Below are 18,415 nucleotides of genomic sequence, written 5' to 3' on the forward strand. Positions count from 1 at the left end.
TACTTATGGTCTCCTTACGTCAAAGGTTGTGGACCTGTTTAGTCGTGTTAAAAGATCATGTATAATAATGTTATGACCCCGAGATTTATGGACGTAGTTTTTAAAAAACTTACTTTTGCTATATCCAAAAAGGGGTAGCAATGCACCTTGTTGCCCGTTTACCTTCTATCTCGTTGTAACCTATGGATGAATATCGAAACATGCAGAGAAAAGGGGCATCATATTTGCAATAATCTAACTGTGGTGGTTGCTTTTATCCATTTGAAACCAACGAAACCATCTAACCGACGTTGGCGTGATGGGATACATAAGTTTGCATTTAAAGGTTTAACCTCAATTATTTAAATTTTGTTTTATTTTAATATATATTTAAATTTCTATTTTAGCATTTCAAATAGATTAGATTATATGATGTTGGATCATGTAGAAGACAAAATTTCGTACGAAGCCACGAGACATTGAGGGGAGGACAAGTGGTATTGGTTTGAAGGGTAATTTAGTCTTTTTCTCACTTGAAACAACTTCTCCATTGGTTTTCAAACGGCTATAACTTTTTTCATACGTTAATATATATATATATATATATATATATATTTTAAATGACACCGTATTAACGAATATTTTATTCTCTTTAATTCGAGCAGTCTATTGCTATAGTTTTCTTTAAATTGAATAGCAGGATTTTGAATATACATTAGTCCACTACATGATTATGTGATTTTGAATACGCGGTACATGACTACGTGATTTTGAATACCCATTACGTGATTACACATTCAACATAAACTATTACATGATTAAGGGTAAAAATAATGTCGGTAAAAAAAATGACAATACATGTTTTAGATCGATAAAAAAATATAAAAAAGAAATTAATAAACAGTAATGATAGATTATGATTAGCGGTATGGTTACTGTTTATAACCCTCACACACCAACTTGGTGCTTTACCAATATTTAGGAATGTCAATGGGTCGGGCTTGGGCCGGGTATTGATAATCCCAGGCCCGTACCCGGTTGTAATTCTTTGGCCCATACCCGACCTGTTACCCGTCGGGTATTTTTCGGGTAATTACCCGTCGGGTATCGGGCATACCCGCGGGTATCGGGTATACCCGTTAATTTCTTAAAAATACATGTTAGGACAAATATGCATTTTTTACTTTGATGTTTATATAATTTACTATTTTAATAACTATAATAAATGAAAATATGACTAATAACTTACATATCATAATCAGACCACATATACTAAACTAAATTAAAACGATTACTTAATTAAATAATTGTATCAGGACCACCTATTTGCATAAAACATCCACATAATAAAGGGTGATAACTTCCATATCCAATATACATGCTTAAAAATAAGTTATATGTTAACTAAACACTTGCCAAATAAATAGCCACATATGACTATAGAGGAGGTAATAAGTACATTTACTAAGTTTATATATATGGAAATCTATAATTCGGGTAAATGGGCCGGGTATCGGGCGGGTATCACTAAATCCCATACCCGTACCCATACCCGATTTTTTTCTATTTTTAAGCCCGTACCCGGCCCATATCCATTGGGCTTCGGGTATACCCAGCCCGTATGTTTTAGGTTTCGGGTATACCCATCGGGCTTGGGCTTTTTTGCCATCCCTACCAATATTCGGCTAGAAAACCGGGTTTTTGTTGTTTTTTTTTTTTTTAACTTTTTACCATTTTGCAAGAAAATATTTTATATTGTATTAAAAATGAATGATGGAATCTGATGACCATTACAAATGTGATGAGTGAAATGTGATGAAATGAGTTGGGTGTGATAGTGTGATAGGTGATGGAATGTGATGATCACCCTTTTCACCCTAAATGCGCTATCTCTGTCCCTCTTCTCTCTCTTTATCCCCGCCACCACCCGCCACCATCTACCACCAGCACATACCACCTCCCGTGTGTTTTGCCTCTAACCCTCCTAAACAACCTAGTAGCCTCTGTCATACACCATCACCGAGACCGTTGTCACCCTCGTCATACAACAGACCCTGAAACAAACCCATGTCACCACCATCATTCTTCCAAGCAACTACCAGCAACCACCAGCCACCACCCTTTTTGACCCAGATTGAGCCCACCACTATCATCACAAACCAACTTCAACCGGCCTTGTCTTCCAATCAAACAACCTCGAAACCGACCACCATCGTCGCCCCATTGTAATTTTTTTGGCTACGGCTATAGTCACCGTCGCACGACACCATCAGCGTAACCACCACCGAATATCGACAATGTAAAAAGGCAAATCTCAAGCCCTTTAAATCTATATGTGTATATGACTTCTTTGAAAAGCGTTTGTTGGTTTAAATAGAGAACAATGACGGGTCTAGAAAAAACGTCAAGGGGCAACGTTTCAAAAATTTCTTTTCCATAGGGGCAACGAAATCGAAAAAACGTTAAATTTTTTCAAAATTTACACTACCGCCGAAGCGTTAAAGGGTAGCGGGGGCTAGAGATGGGCAAAATCGGGTATTCTTAAAACCCGGAACCGGGTATGGATACAACTGAGTGGAACCGGGTTCTCGGTGGAACCGGGTCCGGGTACAACCCGGGTACACGTAAATAAATATAGAACCGGCGTAACCGGTTACGGGTTCAATGGAACCGGGTACGGGTACTGTTTGGAACCGGAACCGGGTCTGTGTCGGGTCCACTGGAATCGGGTAGGAACCGGTATTTATGCCCATCTGGGGATGGTGGTGTGGGAAGCATACGTGAGGTGACGGTCATATCGGGCCTCCCGGCCTCCACGAGTACTGAACGGCTGGAGTTGTTGGATGATGAGAAGCATATTTTGAGCTTTAGAGTGGTGGGTGGTGAGGCATAGATTGAATAACTATCTTTCGGTTACGTCGGTTAATGAGTTTGAGAAAGATGGGAAGGTTTATACGGTGGTGTTGGAGTCTTATATTGTTGATATACCTAAATGGGAGTGAATGACTTTAGAATATGGTGTTTTTATAGCTTTGGAAAATAGTGTTTTTGAATTTGTCAGTAAAGGTCATGCTTTTGTACAGACCTACACCTGAGGTCTAAAAATAAAATAGTTTTTAACTCTTCTATTTTCACCTCACATATATCGACGAATTTTATATTTGTAAAAAAAAAAACAGTGGGCACAATGGCACATGGTTTTAGACTTTTAGTAAGCAGTAACTTATTAGTCTTTTAGATGAGCATATCGGTTTTTTTTTAATACACGGAACCGGGTTTCGGGTACGCACCGGGTCCGGGTAGGGTCCGGGTAGGAACCGATTTTATTTATAAAATGTGGAACCGGGTCGGAACCTACGGGTTTTTTAAACCCGGAACCGGTTCTACTATTAGCCGGGTAGGAACCGGAACCGGGTCTGGGTCGGGTCCACTGGAATCGGGTAGGAACCGGTTTTTATGCCCATCTCTAGCGGGGGCTACCCCTTGTCTCAAGCTATATTCGCCCCTGATAGAGAACGACAAATTTTAACCTATGTTTAAGAAGATGTAGCGTTATAATTAAATAAAACTAGCAAATGCTGAAACGGTTAAAAAATGTTGAGTTGGCTTATTGGTTAAAGCTCTTACAGTTAATCCAGAGATCACGGTTCGAGTCCCACGACAAGCGTTACAGTTAGAGAGAGAAATGGTGAGGATGTGGTGTGGTGGGGTAGGTTATGTTATTTGTTTTTCTTTAAATTATTTATATATTAGAATGGGAAAAGATATAAATACCCTTTACATAGATGATCTTATTTAACGAAAAAAATTAAATTGGTTAGAGACAAAGTACATAACGTGCAAGATTTGTAAACATAAAATACGAATCCCATCAATTATAAAGACAAAGAACAATCTTTTGAAATTTAGTATAAATTAAGGACAATTTTTGTAATTTACTCTTATAAGTTTAACTAACACCAAGGCTAATACTCATCTTTTCTTTAAAATGCTAGAGCTCAAAGGATCCCTCCACATCAGCTTGCCTGGCTCCCCTCTCACAGACCACAACATCTTTCTCTCTCCCCTCATCCAAACCCGTTAACTCTATAATTCCATAAAATACAAATTCATCGCAAAATATAATTCAATCTTAATTAGGAATCATATAACTGATCATGGTATTACCTAAAAAACAACTATTTTCTTTTAAAAAAAAATTAAGTATTTTAAAAGCATTTTTATTACCTATAAACAATATTACATTGGACAACGTGGGTAATTTCTACAGTGATGGAATAATGGAATATTGGAATGGAAAGAACCATGTTAATTAACAAAAATATAGAAAGTCAGTATTACCTTTATATTAAAATTTAAAAATCAAATTTTAAGATAATTTAAACAGGTTCAACGGTTTGAACCGGTAGAACCGGATTTACCGCCGGTACATAAGACATATTGTATTCGGGTTTTACCGGCCTTCATCGTACCGGACCCGTGTCCGATATCCGGTTCATACTGGTATTTAAAACATTGGATCTATGTTCTCTACAGAAGTTTACCAGCAGGCTGTGAGATACTCCCACATTCGCATTGACAGCAAGTTAAAATTTTCAAAAAGCCTCTTGAAATTTCTGAAGTATGTTTCTTTTCCCAAAGTCTAAAGCAACCCCCAAAAAAAATATTTAATCTCATAGATTACAAGTAGAGTAAATTACGATTTTGGCCCCTGTGGTTATATCACTTTTACCCTTTTAGCCCAAAAAGGAATTTTTTTAACATCTGAGCCCCTAACGTCTTTTTTTCTAACCCTTTTGGCCCCTATCAGTAACCCCATCCATTAAATGTTAGTGGCTAAAAGGGTTAGAAAAAAAGACGTTAGGGGCCAAAAGGGTTAGAAAAAAAGACGTTGGGGACTCAGATGTTAAAAAATTCTTTTTTGGGCTAAAAGGGTAAAAGTGATATAACCACAGGGGCCAAAATCGTAATTTAACAATACCAACCATATGTCTACAACAAAACAGACTGTACCATGATCATTAAAAGTTGTAATATCAAACTAATAAGATACTCATTGATCACAAGCTGTTTGTATCACGGTCGCAAAACAAACCTCATTCACGCGAAGGTTTTTTGCCTGAAGATGAAACATCGATTGTTTTATCCCATGATTGCACCTCGATAGCAGGGGACTCGACAACGAGAGACTGAAGCTGTCTATAGCAGCTATCGAGAACACTGCAATCCGTTTGACCATCCTGTTTGACTTCTCGTTTTGAAAGATCATCACCAAAAGCCTTCAATGCATCTGTTGTTGATAGATTATTCACCGATTCATATAACTGGTGGAACTTCTTTCTCGTTTCTGATGATTCGATAATCTTTTCGCTTAATTCACCCGGAAGGCAATTCAGAGCTCTAAAAGTTGCAATGTATAACCAACGTGAGGGGGAAAACGTTAAATAAAGAAAGCTGATTATCAATCGTTAGGTGTGTGAATTTCTGACAGGACATGAACCTAACATGAATTCGCGGGTTTGAGTTTAGTCTAAACGGGTTCGGATCAGTTTCATGTTGAACCCGTGAACTCGGCGGGTTGACCCATTAAACCAATTGAAATTATATTTTACTTTCTTCAAAGTGTGTTTATGTCATAAGTTAAATTCGTTGTGTATTTTACGCAATAATTATATTATAAGAGAAATTGACATAAGATTTTATAATTAAGAAAAAGTGTATTGTACAATATGGCTTAACGTACGAAGCGTACGCAATATCAAATTCGCACGTTAAAAAAAATGAAAATCGCATGTTCAAAACAAAATGAAAATAGCATGTTTATAGAAAAATCAAACTTCGCATGTTAGTAAAAAAGCAAAATTCGCATGATGTTAAAAAAATACCAAAATCGCATGTTATAAACCAATAACCGGCCTCTTATAATTAAAATGTATTTTTTATATACATTTGTTTTTTTGTTGTAAAATTTTATTTTGCAAATATTAATTTGTGTAAAGAAAAAAAAAATTCGGTTAAACAGGCTGTGTCCGGGTAAACCCACAAATATTCAGGTCGTGTTCGGGTTCATGTGTTTGACACAATTTTTGGGTTCGGATCTTGTTCGGGTTCGTGTAAAATAATTGTCACGTTAGTTAAATAAAGAAAAAAAAAGAGTTAATTACTGTTTTCGTCCCTGTGGTTTGTAAAAAATCACTATTTCAGTCCATTAGTTTAAAAATCGCGATTTCAGTCCCTGTGGTTTCACTTTCGTAACCATTTCAGTCCACCTCGTAACCATTTCAGTCCCTGTACTTACAGAATAAATGGATTGAAATGGTTACGAAAGTGAAACCACAGGGACTGAAATGGTTACGAAAGTGAAACCACAAGGACTGAAATCGCAATTTTTAAACTAATGGACTGAAATAGTGATTCTTGACAAATCACAGGTACGAAAACAATAATTAACTCAAAAAAGAAACATACCCAGTGACACCTCTAACAAGACCCAAGTTAAATCCAACGAGCACCGATTCCTTAAAGCCGATGTTGAAACCTTGTTGTGCCGAAGCTTCTTTTCCCGCTAAAAGTCCATCTCGGTATCCGATCTGTTGAAGTATTCAAGATTTACGTAAAATGTGATACACCACCATTATACGTGCAGGGGTGTGTCGGTTGACAAGTTTCAGATATTCAACACGAACATGACCCACATATTTATCATGTGTCAAAATCATGCACATACTAAAAACCATGTAACTCGAACATAACCCATTGAACCCATTATCTAAACGTGTCAAATGGGATGGCAGATACTCAAGTTGTTAACATGTTAATCGAGTTGATGGGTTGTAATATATGGGTTAAATGGATCGTAAACGGGTTAGCATGTCGACCTGTTTAAGTAAATGGGTTAAACATGTCAACCTGATCATGACCCATTTAATAAACGCGCTAAATATGACAGCACAAAACCTGATTATTTTACGTTTGTATGTATGTGTGTGTGTGCAGTGGCGAAGCTTGAGATTTCCGATCGGGGGGTCGAAAACGTATATACCCAAAATTTTCTATACGAAAACTACATACTCTCCACTACTGAGTGAAAAGTTCGGGGGGTCGGCCACCCCCTCCCGCCCCCACTATCCTTCGCCCATGTGTGTGTGTGAGCTAAAGAATACCGTATGGAATTGGTTTTTTCTTCTTTGCCATTCCCTATCAAGATCAGATGATGGATCATCTCCGCACCACTCTTCATCCTCACCATCTGAAATTAAAAAGTAATTATATGTTTTAATTAAATCATAAAACTTCACTTAATACTTTTACCTAGGGGTGCAGGCCCGAGAGAAAGCTTGAAAGGAGCCGAGCCTTATCAAGCTTGAGTCTAAAATAAAGCTCGTTTATTTATCGAGCCCGAGCCTGGCATGTGAAGCTCGTCAGGCTCATCGAGCCTTATCGACCCTTAGTTTTTATTAATATTTACTAACATTTACCCCTTATTTAAAGTTGTCTAGTAAACGAGCCGAGCCGAGCTTATTTAAACTTGTTTATGAGCCGAGCCCGAACCTAAAAATAAGCTTGTTTAGTAACGAGCCCGAGCTTCACTTATCGAGTTTGGCGAGCCTAAACAAGTCTATTATTTATCTTATTTTTATTTAATAATTAATATACTAATTAATAGATAATAAACGAGCCGAGCTCGAGCTTTGAAAACAAAAATCAAACCGAGCCGAGCTCACATAAGTTAATCGAGCTAGGGCTTGGCTCGGCCCGACTCGTTTGCACCCCTACTTTTACCGTCTACTTTATAAATTACAAAACAATGAACCTGGATTGTATACCTACTGGATGGGATTGCTTAATACAACGAACTGATGGTTGATCCAATTCTACTTTCGGTACCGATATTCCTGAGTAGAGCTCGTCAGCAATACTTCTATCCATCTGTGTAACGTGACAGTTTATATCCGTTGTCAATTAGCATAGCGTATAGGTGACATGACATGATGACAACAAGAAGAAACAACAATTAGAGACGTAACATCACTCCTGTTTTAAACAAATTATCTTATAATTTTGTGTTATTAGCAATCGTGTTCGACTCAAACCATCTGTACCCTTACAAGTCTTTTCGCATTTTCTGGACCTCCCATTTTGATCCAATTTTGCTCTTATGCTTCTGATATTATTATTCGCGTTTTAAAGTTTAAACTATATTTAAGCCAACTACATCTTCTCGTGTAGTAAACTAACTAAACTAGATTTGTAGTAACTTCATCATAAACAAGGCAAACAAAACGTTATGTTGCCCTTTTTCAAACTTTTCCATACATAATAGTCAAAATGTATGTTAAAAAGTGTTGTAAGAATCGCTAGGCGCTAGTCGGGCGGTGGGGTACCGATTAGCGATTAATCGGGATTAATAGAGATTAATCGGAACGAGATTTTATATGAAATTTTTAGTTATCTATATATACACACATTTTTATATGTAGTTTTCTAAAGTAGATATTTTTTAACCACTCATTGACACTTTTTTTAAGTAAGTGGAAGGAATTTATAAGGTTTCGTCGAAATTTGGCCGGCGTCTGGAATTTGGCCAGAATAGGACCGCCATTGACCGCCTAGTGATTAATCGGCCATTAATCGGTGAACCTCCGATTAGTGATTAATCGGAGACTAGTCGGGATTTTTACAACCATACTTAAAACTACACTTGCATGCTTGGTTTTAAAAGTGCAAAAGGTACAAAAGCAACGAGGTCTAAAACCGAGGCGCAAAGTGCAAAAGCAGCGAGCTTTTCGTACGCGAGGCAATTATATATATTTTTTTATAGAGTTAATTACTGTTTTCGTCCCTGTGGTTTGTCAAAAATCACTATTTCAGTCCATTACTTTAAAAATTGCGATTTCAGTCCCTGTGGTTTCACTTTCGTAACCATTTCAGTCCCTGTGGTTTCACTTTCGTAACGATTTCAATCCATTTATTATGTTAGTACAGGGACTGAAATGGTTACAAGGTGGACTGAAATGGTTACGAAAGTGAAACCACAGGGACTGAAATCGCAATTTTTAAACTAATGGACTGAAATAGTGATTTTCGACAAACCACAGGGACGAAAACAGTAATTAACTCTATTTTTAAACTATACTTATGGTGTCTTTTGTTATGTTCACTCTACATAGAAACATCACACACTTAGTAAAACACAAACATGGTCATTAATCCAAAGTTAGTTAGCAGTAAACCACGTATTATACGATAAAACACGCACTTTGAATCTTGTTCATGTTCACAATCCACCTCATAAAAGAACATTTTGTATGTATAGACATCAAATACGTGTCTTCCATTTCCAACATCTCTTTTCACCACAAATTGTAAAATAATGCATGTTTTATATATGTTGTACAAGCTACAAAGTAATAAACGAAGCACATATTAAACAAACGGTTCAAAACATAGTTGTAAAAGCCATCGCCTCTTGCGCCTAGGCCCATTTTTCAGGCGAGGTGAGGCAGTTGCGCTTTAAGTCGAGGAAATTGCGCTTTAACTCTCCAGATGGCGTTTCAGGCGCACATTCCGGCAAGATTCCTAGATTCCAGAGAGTTTCCGGCTAAATTCCGACAAGATTCTAGCCAAATTTCTACTTTTAATCAAGGAAAACTACTTTTCTACACTAATATTTTGGTACTAATTAGATGATATAAAGTGTTACATAATAGACTTTGTTTATTTTATTTGAAGAATAGTATTCTTTTTCTAATACATAATATATTTTTTAAATTTGTTCATTATGCGTTTTATTTTTCTCGGGCCCTCGCTTTTTTTGCGCTTTGCGCCTAGGACCTAGACGAGCCCAATGCGCCTTGAGTGCGCCTAGTGTGTTTAATAACTATGGTTCAAAAAACAAACCTAAACTTACGGGTGCTGTTTGTTTTTCTTCTGCATTTTATGTGTACCCTTACAAGCAAAGAGTCAAAGGCATAGATGACTATGAAGGCGCAAGGCGCAAAGGGTGAGCCTTAAGACTCGGTGCATGGTGCATAAAAATGAGGGCCTTTATAAGCAATACGCATAGTATAAAAATACAATTTTTAGGAGTTTTAGACGCGCTCTAGGCTTGTTTTAGACATTTTTGTTTCCAAAGAGAACTTCTATGTTTGATCACTTCTAAGGTTTTAATGCTAACATTTACAGATTCTATATTTCTTTAGCAACTTGGAGGACATTCATTTTTTCTTTAGCAACTTAAAACTCTCGTTAAAGCATTTTATCAAACACTTGGTGTGCATCACATATCAAACTGATCATGTAATCAAAATTATACATCATAAATACCACTAAAATCACCCATAAAACGCAAATATCGATTATAACTGATGATGCAGTGCTCGTTCAAAACACATAAACTAGATATTCAAAACAAATTAGCGGCAATCTAAGCTTCCTGAAATCAATTACAGCAAAATATTGCTCACCTGAGGTTGATCACTTATGAGTGTGAAATTCAAAGTGGTTTGTTGATAATTACGAGTGATATTGAATACGTATGCAACGGAAAAGATCGAAATTTGAGTAGGATTTGAGTGAGGAGGAATGCACGAAAGGTGTTTGATAAAATGTCAATGAGAGATAAGGTTTTGCTCTTTGTGACTTTTCTTGTAACGTGTTAGATTTTATGGTTTTGATTTTGTAACACGTTAACATATTTGTCATAACAATTGTTAAATCCAAACAAAAAATATCCTCATGTGAGGGTATTTTTGTCCATTCCAATTTTATGTTCAATATATAATTAAAATTCATGTTCCTTCGCAGTCTCGTTTACTCAATTATTCAAACGATTCGAAAACCAACTTGAAGATTAGGGTTCATGACAATTAGGAAGGCGATGATAATAATGTGAGCAATCAGACAGGAAAACGATGATTATCAAGAAGATGTATATCATAAGTATTAGCAAGAAATATTTCGATCACCGTGTTTCTTTTTTGTTAAAAACCCTTATTTATTTGTTTTCCAGGTATATATGAAGAGTTATTATGTCTAAAAGTGACAAATGGAGGAGGTTTCTCAGAGTTTCCCGATAGAGGTTACTAAAATTAAAGAGATTTATATGTATAGTGTAAAGATCAAATACAAATGGGTTTTAACATACAATGAGTTTTTTTCTATTTACTTAAGTATCATGTTTAGTTGCAAAATGTAAAAAAAAATGTATTTACTATAGTAGAGTAATTATGTGTAATTACTCTCTAGGATAATTATGATTACTCTACTCGTGTAAATACATATTTTTTTAGATTATGTGAGTAAAATATGTGTTTAATAAGATGGGGAAAAATTACAAAAAAAAAAAAAAATCCCTTTTTCACTTCTCTTTCTCATGTTAAGCTACTTTGTATGTTAAGACCTGTTTATACCAAAATCTAACCCTATTTATATAAGTAGTTCAACAAAATTTGGTATTATAAATTGGAAATACCCCTATTTGTATAAGTACTTCAACAAAATTTGGGATTATAAATTGGAAATGTGAATAAACACGTCTTTGACATTCAGTAAACAAATATACGTATGTGTTTTTATAAGATAAAGTGACCGTGATGTAGGTTGTTAACGAATCACACATACACTAATATCTAGTTAATTTGTAAGTGTGCGTAACAACTAATTAGATAAGGATCCGTACCCTCCTCTTGTATCATGTTCGATTGATATAACTTCGTTAACTATCACTTTCAATTGGAATTCCGAACATCTTTGGCACCTTGTCACATTAGACTGTCCGTCAACTCTATGACCTGATTTTTAAAGTTTTTGACTTAATATCATTCGATAGATTTATGTTTACTTTACTCTACTCATTATCGCATCGTCTTTTAGGTATTAGTGTGATACAAGGTTACTAGGAGGCGTATGGATGGATCCTAGCCCAGTCTCAGTCTCAGTTTTAGTTATTTGGACATGGGTGTCGGGTGTGCCAACCTAGTAACCTGTTCCATGTTGTGATTGGTATACAGGAGTAACTACCCGTATATCGTCACACATTATCTGTACGGTTGGTATTGGGTAATGCGTCACATTTGGTTCACATTATGTAAAGAAGCCAAAAAGGAGACATGAAGTTGGCATCCAGATGGTCAGAATCCAATTCCCCCACTTTTAACCCCTTTAAAGTTCCTCACTTTGCTTCACAAATTCCTCTCAACACTTTGAAACCCATATTATTCCTTTTCAATGGCTAATGTGAGTTTGCTACCACATTTCTGCAATTAAAACATACTTATTTATATTTAAATGTTTACATAATCTTTTTTTATTTATTTTGAAATAGGTGGTAGAATTGAAGGTAGGTTTACATTGTGAAGAATGTATCAAGAAGATCTTAAAGACCATCAAAAAATTTGAAGGTACACTCATCTCATTTTTTTTCTATTTCGTCGGTTACATAGCTTATGATGGTCCAAATCATGTCTGGTCTAGTTTCGAGCGGGTTCACTAGTTTACACTATGTTACTTTGTGTAGATATTGAAGCATATGACATCGATACAAAGCTAAACAAGGTGATAGTCAAGGGAAATGTAACAAATGAACAAGTGATTAAAGCTTTACAAAAGATCGGTAAGCAAGCAAGCAATTGGGAATAAGATTCGACAACAAACTACTACCTAGTTGAGAATGATGTGTAACTAATATTGTAATGTAACACGCGTTTTGTGATGTTAGTCGAGAGAGAGTGATCAGGATGATCTTGTAATACTACTAGCTGGCTGATATCATTTTTTACATTACTATTCAATTTTTCGAGTTCAAATGATAAGGTTACGTTTGGTTAAGTGTAGTCAAATGACAAAAACATGAGTATGTGATTAATTAAAAAAAATAATAATCATAATAAAATTGGGGGGGGGGGGCGCGTAGGGGTGTTCATCGAATCGAAAAATGAATTTTTCGAATTTTTTGATTTTTTTTTACATGAACTCGTATTTGATTCGATTAGTATATTTAAGGTTTAGGGGTTAGGATTTAGAGTTTAGGGCTAAGAGATCCTAGTTAGGGTTCGACGAGCTAGTTCCAACGTCATTGGAATGAGTCCAATCGAAATTCGTTTGAGTCGGTTCCCCACTGTTTTAGTGTTTTCCAATGAAACTCACACTATGACACTAAGGGTGTTTGGGGTTGAGTTTTGAAGGAGATTTTTAGATTATTGAGTTTTGAAATCGTAAATAATCAGTTTTGAGTGTTTGGGTAAAAAAATTAAAAAATTGATTATTTGCGTTTAGAAAGTTACAAAACGCCGTTTTCCGAAAGCAGCCCCCCCCCCCCCCCTACTGCAACAAAACGCAGTTTTCCAAAAATTTATTATTTGCATTTAGAAAAGGATTTTCACTTGTTTATTTTTTTAAATATATATTTGCCAAACACTCAAATAATTGATTATCTGATTATTGTGATATCAAGCAACATAATCAAATCCAAACACTATCTTTCAACATCACGTTTTGTTACAGTTAATTATCTGATTTTGATTATTCAAAACGCATAATCTATTTTCAAAACTGTGTTATCAAAAACATATAAATCCCGCAAAATTAAAAAAAAAAAGTTAAAGGATGAAGGATAAAAGATTAGATGTTCCCTATGCTTATAGGTATATGACTAAGAATTTCTTTGTATATGGTGTAATTTATGTCAAAACCATGTAAGGAGATAAAGTGCTACGGTCCAACCTACACATACACAAATGACCCAAGTACATAACCCGAATACTGAGCCCAAGAAAGATAAGACTGGCCCAGCAAGAGAACCCAGCATAAAAGTGAGAAAAAATAGCAAGTAAATGGAGTAGAAAACTTTTAAAAACCAAATCGCCCACCGTGGGGCTCGAACCCACGACCACAAGGTTAAGAGCCTTGCGCTCTACCAACTGAGCTAGACGGGCTTTTGTCTCTGCATGAATTTTACACTATACATACTTTGTTTTCTTGATGCAACATCTGTTTGAATATCCATCTGCGAGATTGGTTATGGTGCCATTGAAAGAACAAGTTGGAAATAATAGATCAGATAGCTTTTAAATAGGTCAAAATTTTGGGTCCAAGAGTTGAGACAAACCGTTTGTGTTGCCACAATCCAGCCCATGGAGACCTTCCAATTATCTGTAACTCCAAATGTAGCCCAAGTTATCCCCTTTTAAGTTGGGATGTTTTCATCCATGTTTACATTTGGGCTTTGTCCACCTTGTCCAGGTATGATTCTAGCAGCTCCTACATCAACTTTGTATACACATAGCTTGCTACAACCCATATTTTTGTATAATTGTATATAGTATTTAACTTTACGGATATGATTATAGTATCATATGTGTTTAATCTAAATCTCGCTTATTCAAACAAGAGAAATTTTCTTTTATCGAAGATCAACATGGTCTATAAACTAGTAAAGATTGATAGCATCTAGTCTCTCGATAAGCAACTTGTACAACTCTTAAGAAAGTTCCCCTACGCCAAAAAATCTCTACATCCATGTCAAATGTCAGCAAACTGTAAAAAACTACCCAACGACTGATACATTTTTGAGAGATAACAAGTCACATAATATGAGCGAGCCAACCTATCAGGTTTTTGGCCTAGCGGCATCCTACACAATATAAGCCCTCTAAAACCACCTTATATTCTAAAGAAAAGAATGAGTAATAAAAACTCCAATAGCCCAAATAGTACATAATGCACGTTATAGTTATAAGTGTATACAAAGGGCCAATCCGCCAACCCTGCGGCTAGAACCCACGTCCAAAAGGTTAAGAGCCTTGCGTTGTATCAACTAAGCTAGATAAGCTATTGTTTTTTTTTTTTTTTTTTTTTTTTTTTTTTTGTGTGTGTGTGTGTGTAAAATAAGAGACCGATAAAGGCATAAAGCAGAACCCATGAACAACAAAGTTGAATTGAAATCAAACTAGACGGCTGCGAGTAGGGCTGTTCTTTTTTATCCGAAACCCGAAAACAAACCCGAATTTGAAGTCACCTGAACCCGAATTAAAGAATAACCGAACAACCCGAACCTTAAATGGGTCGGTTATCGGGTCACTTTTTCCCAACCAAAAACCCGAACAACCCAACCCGAATAACCCGAAACTTGAAACCCAAATAAAAACCTGAACATTATTTGTCTTTTTTTATAAATGCAATTTGATTTGGAGTGTTTTGTATTTGAAACATTGAGTTTGAGACTTTTGAATGTTATCATATCATATCTCTGTTAAATGATGTTTGACTTGTGATGATGTTTTTTAACAACATGATATATTTGATGATATTTTGTGAAAAAAAAAAATTCTTTTTTTTTCATTTTACATCTAAATCCGAAAACCGAACAACCCGACCCGAACTAATCCAAACCCGAGTAACCCGAACTTTAAATGGGTCGGTTATAGGGTCACTTTTTCTTAGCCAAAAACCAGAAAAATAACACCCCTGGCTGCAAGTAAATCAAATCATTAGTGGTCTAGTTGTGTGGTTACTGCCCAACAAAAGTGGTGTGGGTTTAACAAAAACAATTCAGCTTTAAAAACTAATTCGCCCACCGTGGGGCTCGAACCCACGACCACAAGGTTAAGAGCCTTCGCTCTACCAACTGAGCTAGACGGGCTTTTGTTTTTTTATGAGTTTTACGCTTATCAATAACAATTTCTTGTTTTCTTGATGCAACAACTTTTTCGGAAGTTGAGTTTGCTATAGTACCATCGAAATAACAAGGGGAAAGTAGATGAGATACTTGTAAAAAGTGTCAAGAATTTGGGTCCAAAAGTTGAGACAAACCGTTTATGTGTTGCCACAATCCGGTCCTTGTAGACCTCATTATCTGTAACTCCAAACGTAGCCCAAGTTATGACTTTTTAAGTTGGGATGTCTTCAACCATGTTTGCCTTTGTCCACCTTGTCCAAGTATATGAGTCAGCTCCGTATCCACTATCAATACACTTAGCTTAATGCACCCCACATTTTTGTGTTACTATATATCGTACTTAGCTTTACAAATATGATTATAGTATCAATGTATCATACACGTTTGATCCAACTCTAGCTCATTTAAAACCAGACAAGTTTCTCCTTTATCAAAGACGGGATAACCTCTAGTGGACTCATAAATAAGACACCTCATTTCATGAGATGATGATATGTGGTTCAATTATTGCCATTGAGCCAACCCTAGTGAGTTTTTGCATCCTCAAACTTTGGTCTAGTCTCTAAAACCCACTAAGCAACTTTCATTATTCTTAAGAATGTGCCCCTACTTAATATATAAGCAAAGTGTTAAAGATAGGCCAAAAAATCTCTACAACCATGTCAAATACCTAGAGTATAATGCTGCATACTCTTTTTGAGAGAAAACATATGTATACAAACCGAGATCGCAAGCACAAGCGAACTCTACCAACTGGTTTTTGGCCTGGCATCATCCTATGCAACATAACCACCCGCTAAAGGAAAGAATGAAGTAAGCAAAACTCCAGTAGCCCAATATAATGATAAGTGTAACATATTTTAGTCATACATATGTATACAAAGAGACAAGCGGCCAACCGTGGGGCTCGAAACCGCATCCAAAAAGTTAACATAGGTCACACATATGTGTACCAAGTTAATCAGGCAATAACCCACTGACCACAAAAGTTAATTAATTTAAAATCAAACTAGATGGCATTCAAACAGCTAGTTATTAAAAAATTAATCCAACTGAAAAAAAAAAATGAAGCCAGTTACAATTAGGTTAAAAGCTTGCACAAACGCCCACCATGGGGCTCGAACCCACGACCACAAGGTTAAGAGCCTTGCGCTCTACCAACTGAGCTAGACGGGCTTTTGTGTTTTAAGTGAATTTTGTATATTGATAGGTCAGATCAGATGGTTATGGGAAGGATAAACTTTTGATCAGAAATCGTGATCAGTTTAGATCTAAAAATTTGATCTAAATCAATATAAGTGTTGGATCATATCATCGATGATCCATTTGGTTATTTTTATGGAAACTAAGAAAACAAGAAATTAAAGATGTGTAATGGAAGAAAATACCTTCAAATAGATCCTAGAATTCCTTCAAAACAATTACTACGAGGGGCTTAAATCTTTAATGTATAATCAGATAAGCAATCCACATGATTTGATTTGGGTTTTCTTTAATCTTTAATCTTTAATGTGAGCCCTCCGTTACAAGACTTTGAGTTGTGAAACATCTTAGATAACAAGTTTTGGAACCCACTAGTATTTTCTTCGGGCATGTTTGGCTAAGTTTTTTGAAACAACTTATTGACTTATTGGCTTTTTGACTTTTTGGAAAAGTTAGTATGGTGTGCCTTTTTGGAAAAGTCATTTTTCCCCTCACATACAAGCTCATTGACAAACATCATCTGGAGCTTAGACCATCCGTAGTGGGGCGTGATTTTTTAAAAAAATTGAAAAATAACGCCCCAAAACGCCCCCACTACCATTACATGGGGCGTTATTTTCTTTTTGAAAAAAAGGTGCTTCGGCGTTTTGATTAAAACGCTCAACTTGTTGCTTTGTCTAACATCATGTTTGACTTAGAAGGGGGCATACCAATGGGAAGGAGTATGGTGGACAAGTGGGCTGACATGGAAGGGCAAAAAGCTTTTTAAATAAGTTTTTTTGTTTTTTTTTAATCTTTTTTAATGATTGGAAGGGCATTATTGGCATAATGCCCCATTACACCACTTTTGCTATAATGCCCCAACGCTGACTAGGATGCCATGTGTCGGATAATGCCCCATGGTGGGGGCATTATGTTAGTTCACCACTACACATGGTCTTATAACTTTTCAAAAAGCCAATAAATGAATAAGTTGTTTCAAAAAGCTTAGCCAAACATACCCTTCATCTCATAAGAACTTGATCAAGCCTATTAATTATTATTCATTAAAATTTAGGGTAAATTACACTTTTAGTCCTTTACGTTTGTATCATATTGCAATGGATGTCCTTTAACTTCGAAAATTAGATTCACAATCCTTTATTTGGAAAACTCTTTACACATTTCGTCCTTTAGCACTAACTAGGTTAAAATTATAAGTTAAGTCAGATCATGTGATTATCACGTGAGGGCATTTATATTCATCGACCTACTTATTCTCACAGCTTATAAAGCCCCTCTTTTCACCCCCAAACCCTCATTTGGGTTCCAAAACTGTGAAGATATAGGTTGTAAGTGGTTGCAAGAAGGGGTAGGTTATCAAAGAAAAATACCAAGGGTGCATGTGGAAAATGTGGGGAAACATAACACAATCAAAGGACTTACAAGGGTCAAACTGAAAATAGGAAGGCTTAGATGTTTTTCGTAGGGATTGAACTTTTGGATTTTTGTTTTTTATGTCATAACATAGTGTTTTGTGGGACATGTATTTTTTGGATGAGTAAAATGCACGAATAG

General features: G+C 36.0%; 2 protein-coding genes, 3 non-coding genes and 1 pseudogene across 6 annotated transcripts; 2 read left to right on the forward strand and 4 right to left on the reverse strand.

Moving 5' to 3' along the window:
* The first annotated feature begins 1,412 nt into the window (after positions 1-1,412).
* LOC110914419 lies at positions 1,413-3,032 on the forward strand (annotated as a pseudogene).
* Positions 3,033-3,839: 807 nt separating this feature from the next.
* Positions 3,840-10,632, reverse strand: LOC110912789 (protein YAE1). 2 transcript variants are annotated; one of them, XM_022157599.1, is made up of 6 exons: positions 10,446-10,632; positions 7,806-7,908; positions 7,143-7,228; positions 6,448-6,569; positions 5,075-5,379; positions 3,840-4,065 (listed from the first exon to the last, which is right to left on the reverse strand). In XM_022157599.1, exons 2-5 carry the CDS (start codon positions 7,906-7,908, stop codon positions 5,076-5,078), a joined length of 615 nt encoding a protein of 204 aa, XP_022013291.1. In that variant the 5' UTR covers positions 10,446-10,632; the 3' UTR covers positions 3,840-4,065; position 5,075. The 2 variants fall into 2 exon arrangements, with proteins under 2 accessions (XP_022013291.1, XP_022013290.1); XM_022157598.1 differs by lacking the exon at positions 3,840-4,065 and having other exon boundaries at positions 4,921-5,379.
* Positions 10,633-12,146: 1,514 nt separating this feature from the next.
* On the forward strand, positions 12,147-12,807 carry LOC110910726 (copper transport protein CCH). The gene is made up of 3 exons (XM_022155326.2): positions 12,147-12,216; positions 12,305-12,380; positions 12,497-12,807. The coding sequence occupies exons 1-3, from the start codon at positions 12,208-12,210 to the stop codon at positions 12,616-12,618; spliced, it is 207 nt and encodes a 68-aa protein (XP_022011018.1). The 5' UTR covers positions 12,147-12,207; the 3' UTR covers positions 12,619-12,807.
* Positions 12,808-13,840: 1,033 nt separating this feature from the next.
* Positions 13,841-13,913, reverse strand: TRNAK-CUU. The gene has a single exon. It is a non-coding gene; the product is annotated as a tRNA-Lys (tRNA).
* A 1,634-nt stretch (positions 13,914-15,547) lies between these two features.
* TRNAK-CUU lies at positions 15,548-15,619 on the reverse strand. The gene has a single exon. It is a non-coding gene; the product is annotated as a tRNA-Lys (tRNA).
* A 1,139-nt stretch (positions 15,620-16,758) lies between these two features.
* TRNAK-CUU lies at positions 16,759-16,831 on the reverse strand. The gene has a single exon. It is a non-coding gene; the product is annotated as a tRNA-Lys (tRNA).
* Between the last annotated feature and the right edge of the window lie 1,584 nt (positions 16,832-18,415).

Source organism: Helianthus annuus, chromosome 15, assembly GCF_002127325.2.
Source record: "Helianthus annuus cultivar XRQ/B chromosome 15, HanXRQr2.0-SUNRISE, whole genome shotgun sequence".
NCBI classification, from domain to species: domain Eukaryota; kingdom Viridiplantae; phylum Streptophyta; class Magnoliopsida; order Asterales; family Asteraceae; genus Helianthus; species Helianthus annuus.